A 15,159-nucleotide genomic window follows, 5' to 3' on the forward strand; every position below is an offset into this window, starting at 1 on the left:
TTTGATTGTTATTAAAAACAACCATAAAATAAAATGGCGCATTTAATCTAACATATGTTTAAAAGTACAATCAATAAAATAATATTATTATTTTTATTATATATGGTTATTTTTTATTAATTATCTTTGTTAATTTTTTATTTTTAATATTAATTATAATTTACACTATAATCCTTGAATAATAGAAAGGAAATTAAATAATATATATAAGAAAAATTTTATACTTATGAAATTCAAAATTTTCACTACATTATAGATAAACATTATACCTTTTAAAAGAAATTAATACTTAGATACTCCCCGTATATGTACAAAACAATATTTTCTGGTCACGAGATGGCCCTAAAAACAAGAAAAGTAAAGGAAATTGTTTATTTAATTTTAAGGAGAGACCAGTCATTATAAGAAAAAAAATGTCATTTCCACATAAAGAAGAATAAGTGAAAAAGAGATTAATCTCACCCATATTTTTTAGGTTTAACTAATGACTTCTTTGAAGGAGTTGGTTACGAACTTTGTAAAAGTGCGAACATTTGAATAAGATAAATTTCTAAGATGAAACTAATTAATTTTACTCGTTAGAAGTCTATGATGATTGATCCACCAGCACTAATGCAAAAGGCTTCTTAAATTGATTGGTAAATTGCAAAGATATAGGTATTAATTCTGAAGATTTCTAAGATTTCTCGTAATGAGAACTACCCTACATGCATGTTCTTTTCAATATCTATGACCCAAAAAAAAAAAAAAAGCTACTTCCGCCATTTCAATGTGTAAGAGAAAATAATTATGTTACATGCTTTAAAAAAAAAATCAATTAACTATATATAAAAATAAAAAATTGATTAAAATACCCTTATATTCAATCAAAGTAAAGCTGTATTAATTATTTTTCATGAATGAAAATTATAAGATTATAAAGGACAGTTTAAAAAATTATAATAATTATGACTTTGCTTATATATATTAAAAAAAAAAAAACAAGTGTTAGTTCTCTTATATATCAAGAGAGAGAGTATATGATATTGGAGTTGATGATACTGTTCAGTCCATGCATATGCCTTGTTGAACTGCTATAAAAATGTGTCAGTTACTAATTAACAACAAATCTAAACAAAATTACGTTTTGTTACAAAGTTCATTAGTTTTAACTATAACTTCAGCTAAACTTATTTCTTGGTGCGATGTTAGTATCCATGACTTAATATATTCACAGTATTAATTTGTCCTATTTATGTGGACAAACGTGGCCTTTATTCAATTAGGGCTCCAGCTTAGTTACTGTGAACACGACTCATAATTAGAGGCAAGAGAGAACTTAAAACAAATGGCAACGAAGAGAGGAACAGTACTACAATTTCACACAAAGTTAGGGCTCGATTTATTCGTTTATTTATTTATTTATTGTAGCAGTAGAAAGCCATATCATCAGCTCTGATACATACATATGCAAAAGCCTCCTCCCCATAGCAAGTATTTATTCAAGCCCTTATATTACATGCCCACAAGCATATAAGTATGCTGGCATTATTATTAGAAAGATTCCTAAATGGAAGACAATAGAGCCCTCTCTTCCTTATCTCCTTCTTCTTCCTCATCTTCATCACTTCGCTGCTGACGACGCTGAGCATTTACAAAGTATGATTTCTTCTGGTTTCCGAGGAGCTTTTCCACTTCTTCTCCAGATCCTGGGAATGCCAGCCCCTTCACTGTCTTAGGCATCTGATTAACTACGTTGTCTCTCTCGCCTTCAAAACAATCATCACCCAATAAGTTACAAGTTAAACACTTTAAATCAGACACACACGCACGCACGCACGCACAGAGTAACAGAAGAGAGAGGGAGAGATCACACACCTCCAAGGAAGTTCCTCTGGTTGTTCTCAGCATTAAGAAGGAACGCGACCATCCTCAGATCATTCTTCTTTGAGGCTCTGAGGGCTAGTGGGTGACCTGCAAGGGCTAGGAAAACATCACCTTGATGCAGCTTCGAAGAAACCCTCTGAATCTGTCCCTCTCTTCGTTCTTCATCTTGCTGCTGCTGTTCTTGCTCTTGCTCTCGCTCTCTCTCTTGATCTTGTTCTTGTTCTTCTGATCTTTGGTTATTAGCCAGATATGGAGATGCGATTTCAAGTCTTGATGTTCCATCAATAATTTGGCCTACCACTATGGCCTTTGTGTTGTAGTGTGGTAGAAACAAAGATCCCTAGAGACAACATTATTCAACACAAAATGAACTTATATGTATATTATTTGTGCATAATAATGTTGAATAAAGCATGGTTTAGTATATAATTACCCTTTTGAGTTCTAGCCAAACGACGGAGATTTCCAAGTCTTGAAGAAGGTTGATTTCCTCAGGGCGAGCTTCCCACAATTTACCATTGTCGTTGGAGTAACGAGGTTGAAGGTTTCTCAAGTTCAATATGCAAGATGATGATGAACTTGAATGCCTCCTTCTTCTTGGGCTCGACGATGATGATTCGGCTTGTTTTCTCAGTTCTCTTGCTTGTTCACTCGATAGCTGCACCATCACTCCCTCTTCTGAACTCTGTTCTTGCTGTCTGAGTAGGACCCTTTGAATCTCATTGTACTCCCTCTGTTTCAAAACATTACACCGTAAATTAATTAGAACACAAATGGAAGTTAACTAATAATTTATAATGATGATGATAATGTTGATTGGGCTCTCACGTCGAAGGTGGCCTCGAGAGTTTTCTTGCTGAAGGCCTTATAGTAAGACTGAGGGTTTTGATTGCCAGAGGGATACAAATTCTGCAGAAGGAAATTAATTAAACCAAACACACACCATGAGATTTCTGTTGGCAAAGATCAGAACTTGATGGATTGAATATAATCGATGTCTGAAAAATTGATCGATGACCTCGTATTGCCCAGGAATGTTGGTGGGAAGGATAAGACTAGCAGCTCTGAACCTCCTGTTTTCAATATTAGCAGTATAAACAAGTGACCCTGGTGGGATCCTCAGCACGTCACCTTGCTCCACGTGGTGGGTCTCTCTATTAGTCTGGTTCACAATAGTAGTAATGGCCTTTCCTGTAATAATCATGCATAATTAATCATCAATTAATAAGAATATTTATCTTCCAATATCATGTATGAACGAGGATTATCAAACTTGCCTTCGACCGCGATCAAGAGAGCTTCAGCATCGCGATGATGGGGGATGAAGAGAGAATTTGGTCGTAACGCGTATTCCACGTATCGATAGTTTCGGAGACCTCGAAGGTGGTTGGATTTCTTGTCGAACCTTGGGAGGATTCGGATGCTGCCATGTTGGTTCTGGAAGCGAGTTTGGAAGCTTCCAGATCGGAAATGGTAAGGATTCTGGTTCTGTGAACCTCGTCTTTCTAGCTCTTCTTCTTGTTCTTGTTCTTCTTCTTCCTGCTCACGACGATGTGATTCTGGGCCCTCTTCGTCTCCCTCGCGACGACGTCGTCTCTCATCTTCGCGCTCTCTTCTCTGCTGTTCACGTTGTCGTTGTTCCTCTTCTCGTTCTTGACGACGTCTTTCATCTCGCCGCCTCCTCTCCTCCTCACGTTCTCGCCGATCTTTTTCTCGTTGACCTTGTCGTCTTTCTTCCTGCTCACGGCTTTCTTCGTCGTCGTTGTCGTCTCCCTTGCGACGACTTCGTCTCTCATCTTCGCGTTCTCTTCTCTGCTCTCCACGTTGTCTCTGTTCCTCTTCTCGTTCTTGACGACGTCGTTCATCTCGCCGTCTCCTTTCCTCCTCACGTTCTCGCCGATCTCGTTCTCGTTGACCTTGTCGTCCTTCTTCTTCCTGATCACGGCCCTCTTCGTCGTCGTCGTCGTCATCGTCATCGTCTCCCTGGCGACGACGTCGTCTCTCATCTTCGCGCTCTCTTCTCTGCTCTTCACGTTGTCGTTGTTCCTCTTCTCGTTCTTGACGACGTCGTTCATCTCGCCGTCTCCTTTCCTCCTCACGTTCTCGCCGTTCTCGTTGACCTTGTCGTCCTTCTTCTTCCTGCTCACGGCCCTCTTCGTCGTCATCGTCGTCTCCCTGGCGACGACGTCGTCTCTCATCTTCGCGCTCTCTTCTCTGCTCTTCACGTTGTCGTTGTTCCTCTTCTTGTTCTTGACGACGTCGTTCCTCTCGTTGCCTCCTTTCCTCCTCACGTTCTCGCCGTTCTTGTTCTCGCGCCTTCTCTCGTTGACCTTGTCCTCGTTCCTGACCATATATATGTATTTGGCATTAATATCTTAATATATTATAGGATTAAATGACAAATTGTCTTAAGAAGTATAGGTACAAAAATGTTTTAGATTTTAACCTTATTTTTTATATAATATTTTTTCACAATAAGAACAATGTATTATTATTTCTATTATTAATAAATTGATAAAAAGAAAAGAAAAGCACTACAAAAATCTTTTCAATCATTTTTTGTAATTTTTGAATTCTTTTTATAATTTTCTGACAAATAACAGTAAAATTTATTTTTATTAGCGGAAAATGTAACATTACACTCATTTTTAAAAATTGAAAAAGAATATTATATTAAAAATATATGAGTTTCGTGGTCCTGTAATTTAAAGGTAAAATTACATTTTAATCGTTCACAAAATCATTTCACTGACTCATCAAAAGTCACAAATTCGTTGTACTAAATACTAAAACATGAATAGATATACACACACACACTCTTACCTGTGGATCACGTCCGCGTTCCCGCTCGCGTTGACCTTGTTCTTGTTCCTGACGATATATATACATATATGTATAATATCATTTTGGTTTGCTATATTACTTTACTGAGTCATCAAAAGTCACAAATTCATTGCACTAATACATGAATAGATAGATATACAGTCTTACCTGTGGATCACGTCCACTTTCTATCTCATTGATCATCCTGCAACGAGAGCGGCAAGCAAACTTGCGATAAGCAGCACCATTTTCAAGTTCGCAGCTTTTGACACAGAGGTGGTTTTTGGGATTCTGGTTTTCCCAGAAGGCAAGGCCGACAGAGACAGAGGCCATTGCCAGGAAAACTGAACCCAGAAACAGCAACAGAGGGAGCCTCGCTTGCAACAAAGTGCTACAAGAAGCCATTGTTGTGAACAGTCAGCGATCACAACTTTAAACTCATCGATGCAAATGTGGGAATGACAAGTCTGGTATTTATAGAAGCAGATCATGAAGGGAAGGACTACGCGCGTGTGTGAGGTTTGATTCAATTCTCATGCATGGAGGACATGTGGACTTGAAGTGGCATGCAAGGTGACGAGTGTTTCATGAGGTAGACAAAGGTGAAGATAATGATATGATGCATTGAACATAGACTGAATATGATACTACGTTGTGAAGCTGGTGGGCAGTTTTTTTTTTTTTCATTGACAACATTTAGGTGAAGTTAGATCTCGTAAGTTTATTAAGGTCAAGGCATGTATCAAAGTTTAAAAAGATACTTAGATAGCCTACTAATAAGATTCTCATGTTGACAACATTATTTGACTCCACAATTTTATAAATTATCCAATTAAATCATTACCAACTAAAATAACATTTATTTACTAGTGGGGAGCATTGAAATATATGGTAACACTGTAATTACAAGTTATCATCTTGTATTGCTCGTATATATCCTTATCCTAATGCATTCAAGAGTTGCATAAGGATGTGGGGTATGTACTATGGTAGGGCCCAACTAAAAATATGGAGGGAAAATATAATGATGAAGTTAATGAATTTTTCCATTAGGTTCTATTTGATGTGAAATAAAGTTGTAAAAGCATGTGAAGTTTATTGAAGAATGATAATTATTATCATGCAGAGAGACTACAGTTTCGGTGACAGAATATATTTATATATATATATATATAAGCTTGAGGTCTAATTTTATTAATTAGAGTCAAATTATTAAACTATACTCCCTCTATTAAAAAATATAAAATATTTTTTGAGGAGTTGGATGTTAAAAAATATAAGACATTTTTAATCTTTTGATGTGTAATCATTACTTTTTTTTAAAAGGTACCCCTATTGATAATGATTTATATATATTATAGGGTGTTTAAGAGGGGGTAAATATGGAAGGATAGAGTTAGTTTAAAAGTAGGTAATTATTTTATTAGAGGGTGAAATTCAGTTAAAAATACCTTATATTTTTTAATAAAAAGAATATATATGAATCACTTTTAATTTTAATATGATTGACATGTGTTAAAAAATAATATATTTTGATAAGATAAGGATGAGAAGTGGCACCATGAATATTGAGCTAATATATGGCTAGCTACATATAGTTCATAAGGGACAAGGAAATTTAATTGTGTGAATTTGTCGTTGTTGGTACTGAGTCCAAGGTAACACTAGAACACTCCATTCGCCACGTTTCATAAGATGTTTGAGTTGTGGATATATACCAACTCAAATTTGTGTGTGTGTAAAGAGAAGCAGCATATACAATGAAGAAAAATGGAAACTTTAATTTAATTACATAATGACAAACTTGGATTCAGATATGCTTCGCGGCCAGCTCGATCGCTTATCAAAGGTAGCTAGTCTTGGGTAGTATGTATATAGTCCCTACTGTATTTACCTAAAAGCCCTAAAATGTCCAAGCGTGAAGCTGTTAATAAGTATCAGCTCGACCCTTTATAAACTTGGCCAGGTCTTGAGGACTTAAGCCTATGAGACCCATCATCCTAAATTCAACACTTTTTTCTCTCAAGCCCTGCGCATAATTGACAAGGCTGAGGGTTAAGCCTTAAGGGCAGCATAACTTTTTTAGTTTTTTTTTTAAAAATATTATTTTTTGTCTCTATATTTTACTCAAATTTTATTATACATTTTTGCACTTTTTTTAATATTTTAAGTTTTTATATTTTTTTTTGCTTACAATATTAGTTCTTATAATTTTAGAGGGATGTTGATGTAGTACAAAAGGTATTAAGATTGCTAACGTGTCCACTAATAACGTTAAATTTGTGCTGATGTGTTAAATGAGTGTTGAGTTAGACTTTTTGATAAGCAAAATAAATTTTTAAAAAAGCTACATCAAATAAAAAAAAAGGCTAACATGAAGTTAAAAAAAAATTTCAACTTAAAATATCTCAAAAAAATATTTTAAACATATTTTAATATTAATTTTTAATCAGTAAGGCAACCAAATTTTTTTAAAAAAAATTGAGTCTTTTACATTTTTTTAGCATGGGCCAAATAAGCTCCAGCTTATAAAAAAGCTTAAATAACCAAGTTCGACCCCAACCTTTTTGGGCATATTCAAACCTGCTTAAATACCCAAATTCTTAAAATTTTTATTTTTAAAAAATAATCAATTTTTACTTTAAAATTAATTATTTTTATACTATAAAAATAAAACATATATTTTTGGTATACTTAAAAAATGTAGAAGACTCAATTTTTTTAAAAAAAAATTGTGGGTCTTAAAGTTTAAAAATTAAGATTAAAATATATTCTAAATATTTTTGAGATATTTTAAGTTGAGAGTTTTTTTAACTCTAAATTAGCCTTTTTTTATCTTATATAATTTTTAAAAAATTTATTTTGCTTATTAAAAAGTCCAACTCAACAACTATTTAACACATCAATATGAACATAACAATGTTACTAAACACATCAGCAATCTTGACACTATTTGTGCCATGTCAACATCCTTTTAAAACTATAAGGATCAAAGTTGTAGACAAAAAAGGTATAGGAAATTGAAAGACCAAAAAAAAAAAATACAATGACATATAACAAAACTTGAATAAAATATAGGAATAAAAAATAGTAGTGTTTTCTCTTTTTTTAATTATACTAATACATATATACGTTACAAAGTACCTTACTTAAATATCTAAAAGACAATAGTAAGCTCTGAAGTATAATAGAAATGATACATACTCCAAATAAAATTAAAATAATTAAAATGAAGTAAAATTGAAAGTTTATTCTAGTTTTAGATAAAGTTAATAATTTAACCACTTTTTTTGTTCTAATAAAGTAGTTAAAAGTGTCTTGTAATAGAGACTCAAGGGAATGATTAATAAGGCTTTCTAATTGAAACATTATATTCCTTTGGTACTATTTACAAGGTATTTTTAATATGTTTTATTAAAATTAAGAAAAATTTTAAACCTTATTAACTCTATCTATAAATTTAATTATTTTTCAACTTTACCTATTAAATATATATACTTTAATAACATTTTCTTTCTATTTGATAAATAGGATTAGAGAGAGTATTAAATAAAAATAAATATGAAAAGAGTGCATAATATTAAAGATAATTAAGAGTTTAATTAAATTAAAATTGTTTTATAACTAGAGAGAGTTTGTAAATGGCATCAAGTAGGGTCCCCACTATCACGTGTGATTACTCTTTATTCGTTGTTTTTTTTTTTCTATGGGGGGGGGGGGGATTCCAATTTAAAGGGCCCAATACTATCTCCCCTATGTCAATATTTATTGTCATAAATTCAAATTGGATTATTGTGATTCTCCCATTAATGCTATTAAATGCATAATCTCCCATAACATTAAAATTAAAATGTCACTGCATTAAATTCTACTCCTTATAAATCTCCTATAACATGCTAATTTCCAAATATCAAGTATAGAATACTCTCTTGTAGTTTCATCCTCAAAAATCAAAATGGTAGTCCAGATATCATCACCAATCTCTCCAATTATTGTCCTACTTGCATTCACTTCAGGTTCTGTCTCACATCTTTTCTTCCCCTTCTCATTTCCTATTTCTCTTTCTCTGACACACATACAATATTCCAACATACATGGGCATATATATTGAAAAATTTTGTTCATGTTCAGTGTTGAATGCATGTGAGCTTGCTACAATTGGAGGTGGTTGCCCAAATATCAAGGAGTGCACGGAGACTTGCCGTCCTTGTTATCGGGGTGTTGGCGAAGTTCATGCCTACTGTCGAGACGCCGGATATCCATACACCGCGTGTATTTGTAGCATGGAGAAAGGTGCTTCTTGTAATGTCGTTGGGCCACCCAAATGCCCTAGACCATGGCCACCATCATCTTCTTCAAGTAATGAGACCAATGTTAATGGAACTGTTGTCATAAATTAATAATGCCAATGTATTCACATAATAGAAACTTGACTTGATGCTGAAAATAAAAGCAAAGAAGTTGTAATGATCTTTATTGATGAGTAAAAATTTCACTTTTTGGACTAAAATTGTACTTCTATTTTATTTTTTTGTTCTATTGATCCATAGTAGACAAGGGGTACTATAATTCTAGGGGGCATCCTTTTAAGTGATCCCATAAGCCACTTTTTTTAACATATAGGTCCTTTTTATATAGATTCGATATCTGATAAAGTGTATTCTCTCCCTGTCCTAATTATAAGGCAAAGTTTTATAAAATTTATTTGGTCCTAAATATATGATAAAAATATAATAGTTAATTCTTTTTCTAGTTTCACTTCTTCTTAATTGCACCTAGTTATAATTCCTAGATGCTCACTTTATTGTTGCCATTAATTTTAGTGGAGGGTGAAATTGAAAAAATTAAGTAATTTTTACGAGTTTAAGAATATTAACTACCATTCATAAGGAACAGTGAAGGTTAACATTGTTTTATAATTAGGATAGGAGGAAGTAATTTGGGGATGCCAAAATTTTCTAAAATGAAATGATAGAGGAATACTCCCTTCATTTTATAAGATATTTTCTAAAGTGATTTGATGTTTGAAATAAAAGATGTTTTGAAAAAAATAATATTTCATTAATGATATGATTATATTCTGATATTATACCTCACTATTTTACTCTTTAAATTAATTTTTTTCATTTTCTCTCTTATTAATGAAAGGTACTTTTAAAAGTTTATAAAAAAAACTAGGATTATAAACTAATTTAATAAATTTTATTAGTATGCACAATTTTATTAAAAATGTTTTATAAATTAGGATGAAAGGATAAGTTTAACTTCAAACATATAAATGCTATAAAAAGCATGGGGTGGGTTCCTCTCGACTATGTTTTCCTTCCACTGCTTGTCCACTGCAAATCTAAACCACTGAAATTGAATGCGTACTTTTAAAAATTATCAAATTTAAATATCAACTTTAATTTAACGGTCTAGACCTGCTATCAATATTCATTATCATAAATAGGCTAAAATGTATCTTTTATTTTAGTTCAATCCTTTCATTTTATAAAGTATACTTTTAGTCCTCTAATTATAATATCATTAATTTCAAATGATTGTTTTTTTGCACCAGTCATTATTATTTTTTAAAAATTAAGTTTAATATGTCAATATTTGAGAATGTTTTGTCATTATTTAAAATTTAATGTAAAAATTTTTTGTTAATGAAATTAAGGATTGAAAAAATACCTTATAAAATTAAAGGATCAAAATGAAGCTTTAATTTATAAGGAAAAAAAAGTATTAAATGTGTACTTTAACCATCATAGATATGCTTAAGAGGATCCAAAACTATCAATATTCATTATCTTGAATTCATAATTGGATTGGGATTCTCCCATTAATAGTACCACATCTTGTCATTTTCCATATATATTCATATTATTTAAATTTTCCTATAAAATCCCACATATATAACATGCATATAGCTGGCGCAGCCAAGTGAAGCAAAATACTCTCTGAAAAATCAAATGGTCCGCTACTCATCCATTCTTTCTCCAATTATAGTCCTACTTGTATTCATCACTTCAGGTTCTGTCTCACATCTCTCTCACTCCATCATTTTCTATTTCTCATATATACAGATATTTCCTTCAGTCCTATTACTATATGACATCTTCTAAAATAATTATTTGGTCCTTAATATAAGATACTTTATGTGATATTAATTACATTTTTTTTATGTTACCCTTATTTAAACTTATAAACTACAAAAGAGAATGTAATATAAATTTAAAATTTTTCTCTTAAATTAGGGTAAAATTGAAAATTTATTCTATTTTCATGCAAAGTTAAGAACTTAACTACTTTTCCTTGATTCCAATGAAATACATTATAATAAGGACTGGAAAAATATGTTTGTAAAGGTATCCTCCTACCATACATACATTGAAATTTTTGTCCTTTTTCAGTGGTGAACTCATGTGAGCTAGCTACCATTGGAGGTGGTTGCCCTAATATAAAGGAATGCACGGAGACCTGTCGTCCTTGTTATCGGGGCGTCGGTGAAGTTCATGCCTATTGCCGACCGGCCGACGCTGGAATTCCATACGAAGAGTGTGTTTGTAGCATGCAAAAAGGTGCTTCTTGTAATGTTACCGGGCCACCTAAATGCCCTAGACCATGGCCACCTCCATCTTCTAGTGAGACCAATGTCAATGGAACTGTTATCATAAATTAATAATGTCAATGTATTCACATCATAGAAACGTGAACTTGATGAAGAAAATAAAAGGGAAAAAAGTTGTAATGATCATTGATGAGTAAGGATTGCACTTTTTTGACCAAAATTGTAATGTTTTTGTTTTTTATTTTATTTCTTAGGCACAAGCGGACTATTTTTTTTTGGAGAAAATCCTTTAAAAGTAATTTATTAGATTAAATGATATGCTACTTTTTCAATATATATGTCATTTTTATGTGGAACTAATCCGATAAAATGTACCCTTCCAGTCCTAATTATTAGGTAAAGTTTTAAAACTCTATTTGTTCTAAATATAGGATAAATATGTAGTGTTTTTTTTTCAATACTTCCCATTCTTAATTGCATCTGGTTGTAATTCTTATACACTCTCTTTGTTGTCATCATTAGTTTTAGTAAATAGCAAAATTAGAAAGTCAAACATTTTTACAAGTTCAAAGACATTAACTATCATTCCTTTGGTATTGTGAAGTTAGTTAACTTTTTCTTAGAGTAAAAGTATATTTTTGTTTTTGAAATATTATCTGAGAAACACCCAATACCTTAAACTATTAGTCAAAGCAATTTTACTATTAAAATAATTAAAATAAAGCATGTTTGTCCTTGCTGTCAAATTCTCAATACTGTTCATTAAAAAATGCTAACTTAAACTCCAATGTTGATCGTTACAAAATTTAATGGTAAGGACAAAAAATGTTCTATTTTAATTATATAAAAGGCAAAATTAATTCAATCACTAGTTTAAGATGTAGTGCTCCTCAAAGAATAGTTTAAGGACAAGAATGCTCCTTTACCTTTTCCTTATGATTAGAACTAGAGAGAATAGTTTGGAAGTGCTAAAATGACATATAATGATAGAAAAATACTCCCCCATACCTATTATAAGGCTCCTTAATAAAAGTCACATAGAAGGTTATTAATTAATATTTTCTAATTGTATCCCTAGCAAGTTACTAAAATGATAATTTAATTCTAATTTAATGTTTTTAGATGACTCGTCTAATATTATGTTTCTCTATCTCTAATAGGAGTGAAGTTGATTTTTTATTTAAAATGTTAAAATAGATTTAATGAGTTAATTACGCCCTTTAATTGGTTAATTCTAGTGAGGTACATAGTTAAAAGTAGCTTATTATAATAAGAAGGGAGAGTGCGCATGCCCCGTTAGGTAAAAGTGAAATGAAGTAAGAGAAGCAAAAGTAGAACCCAAATTTTACATGTTTGATATGCTTGATTTGGCTTCCTTGTGGAAGTCACTTTCATGAAAATCCATGGAACCAAATCCCCCACCAAAACCGTGGTTCCACTTCTATCAAAAGCCTCAAGCCTGACCATTTTTCCCTATCACCATCTTTCCTTGTTATTGACACTAAGGCCTGTGAAGAGGACTATTGTAGTGATGGCAATGACTTCGGGGATGACCAACATATGATGATGCACCTTCAGATAGCAAGGACAATTTTTGAAGAGTGGCCTTCAGCGGCAAGGTATGGGTCTTTGATTTCTGTAGCTAGTTCTTCAAAAGGGTAATTCTAATTGTGGTTTGATTTCTACGGTGGCCTTGAGACAAGGGGTCAAAGTTGGTGAAGCTCTAAGCAATTTTTACTCTCTGAGTTCCCCATTATTAGAGTAAAAATTGCAATCCTCTTCTTCCCTCTGCAGAAATCGAACTGGAATCAAAATCTCCCTCTCTGGCACATCCACCTCTAATGTTCAGTCGTGCCACCCTCTCCTTCTCTAGCATCTCACTTTCATCCACCTTCAATGTCAGCTTTACTCCTCTTCTCATTTCCGTTGTTCAACACAACTTCATTTTTGAAAATTCATCGTCAGTGGCTCCCCCTTCTTCCTGTGTTGTTTGATTGTTTTTTATTTGGAAATTTCAACAATTGTTGATTGTTTTTTATCTGGGGTTTTGATTATCTGTGCATGTATTCATTTTTTCATTTTGAGATTTTGATTATTTGTGTCTAGATTATCGTCTTTTATTTGGGGCTTTGATTCTTGATTGATTATTTTTATTGTCATGCTAGTTTATTCATTGTTGAAAATAGAGCCTATAATTCGGACAGATTGAGCTTAGCTCAAATAAGCCCTGCTTATATAAAGCTTAAAATAGTCAAGCTCATCCCTAATCTCTTTTGGCCCACTCAAGTTGGCCTGAATGTTTGAATTCTTTTTAAAAAACAACTTTAAAATTAAATTATTTTAATAGTATAAAATATAAAATTTATTTTTGGGATACCTAAAAAAATTGAAGACTCAATCTTTTAAACAAATTTCAAGGGTCTCAAAGTTTAAAAATCAAGATTAAAATATATTTTAATTCTTTTTTTAGATATTCTTTTAGATATGGATTCAAAATAATAAAAATCTAACATGTGAACATTTAAATTTTTAGAAAATATCTATAATAATACACTAAATATATGGCCCCTTAGTGTAAAATGACTCAAATTTAACGGATTAACTATTATATCTAATAGTAATTTTTATTTGGGTCAAGATTGAACTTAATTGGGCTTGTCTTGAATTTGTTCATGTCAACCTAGATAGGCTTGAATATTAAAAAAAAATGATGATATTCCTAAGCTCAGTCCTATTTTTCCTAAGCTTATTCAAATTTAATCAACTATCAACTCTAATTAAGAAAACATACTGATTCTTCAATTGATTTTTGAGTTTGATGATAGTTTACAATAGTTGTGAGGCATCTGATGGTGGAAGAGACTCTTTTGTTGGAGGGCATCTTTGTATTTATATATACTATAAATCATTATCTCAATTAAATATTATACTCCACTTCATTAGTATTACTACAAAAAGTTCTCTATATAATAGTTGTTTTACCAATATATAATGATTTTTAATCGCTAATATTATGGCTATATATTCTAAAAGTAACTATATAGGAGTTTTTAACTGCTATACAATGAGGTATATAATAGTTATTTACAAATAATTGTTATATAATTTGTTTTTAGTTTTGAATCCTTTGAAACTTTTAGACAACTATATTATTGGTTTTTTGACAAATATTTGTTATTGGAGTTGTTAAATATATAATACTCAAGCTCAGTCTTGGTCATTTTTTACACAAGTGGTTCAGCAATTATATAGTGATTATTTCAAAGTAATCGTTATATAATTTATTATGCCTTTTTAATGGGGGGTTGCATTTCTAACATCCTCTCTGCAACTACAAAACAAACATTCTTTGTAACAATAACCTAGCAATAGAATTCCAAATGAAACAAAAATCCATATATATTGAATAATATTTCAAAATTCAACTTTATTTTCCTATAATCACTTCTAAAATCTATTTGCAAATACTTCAAATTTCAAAAAATGCACCCTATACAGTAAACTAATTGCAAGAAAACTATTGTCAAGTTAATCATATTACAAGTTAAGTTGGCCAAAGTTAATAAAAACCAAAAATCGGCCACAGTCACTGTTTGTTTGCCTAATATAAAGAACTTACAGAATAATCTTAATGAGCAAGCCATTAAGCAATGATCATTCATCATCTTTATTGTTGTTACTTATTGCTTGAATATATACCAGGCTAACTCTGCAAAGACTCTTTCAATCTAAGCTACAATATGTGTGTCTACATATGCATCCTTATAGTTTGGTAAGACAAACATAATAACATAATCAAACTTAAGTATGTGATGCATGTAATATAATTAAATTATTTAAATTAATAAAGTAGAGATAGAAATCATACTTGGTCATCAAGCATATTTTCATTATCCAGCACATGCTCGACTATT

At 31.8% G+C, this 15,159-nt stretch overlaps 1 protein-coding gene across 1 annotated transcript; it reads right to left on the reverse strand.

The window, feature by feature from the left end:
* Positions 1 to 1,385: 1,385 nt before the first annotated feature.
* LOC129319654 (vicilin-like) lies at positions 1,386 to 5,094 on the reverse strand. Its single transcript, XM_054964745.1, has 8 exons — positions 4,858 to 5,094; positions 4,690 to 4,737; positions 3,144 to 4,209; positions 2,885 to 3,057; positions 2,695 to 2,775; positions 2,300 to 2,599; positions 1,858 to 2,206; positions 1,386 to 1,748 (listed from the first exon to the last, which is right to left on the reverse strand). The coding sequence occupies exons 1-8, from the start codon at positions 5,092 to 5,094 to the stop codon at positions 1,546 to 1,548; spliced, it is 2,457 nt and encodes an 818-aa protein (XP_054820720.1). The 3' UTR covers positions 1,386 to 1,545.
* Positions 5,095 to 15,159: the final 10,065 nt, after the last annotated feature.

Source organism: Prosopis cineraria, unplaced genomic scaffold (genome assembly GCF_029017545.1).
Source record: "Prosopis cineraria cultivar Desert tree isolate PC_DT_omini unplaced genomic scaffold, ASM2901754v1 PC9, whole genome shotgun sequence".
In the NCBI taxonomy this organism is placed as follows: domain Eukaryota; kingdom Viridiplantae; phylum Streptophyta; class Magnoliopsida; order Fabales; family Fabaceae; genus Prosopis; species Prosopis cineraria.

Excerpts from the sequence above, each read along its gene's own strand:
- LOC129319654 (XM_054964745.1), bottom strand. The coding sequence starts at position 5,094 with ATGGCTTCTTGTAGCACTTTGTTGCAAGCGAGGCTCCCTCTGTTGCTG. Across the intron at positions 4,738-4,857 it reads AAAGTGGACGTGATCCACAG|GAACAAGAACAAGGTCAACG; the intron begins GTAAGACTGTAT and ends ATATATCGTCAG. Across the intron at positions 3,058-3,143 it reads TCTCTTGATCGCGGTCGAAG|GAAAGGCCATTACTACTATT; the intron begins GCAAGTTTGATA and ends TGATTATTACAG.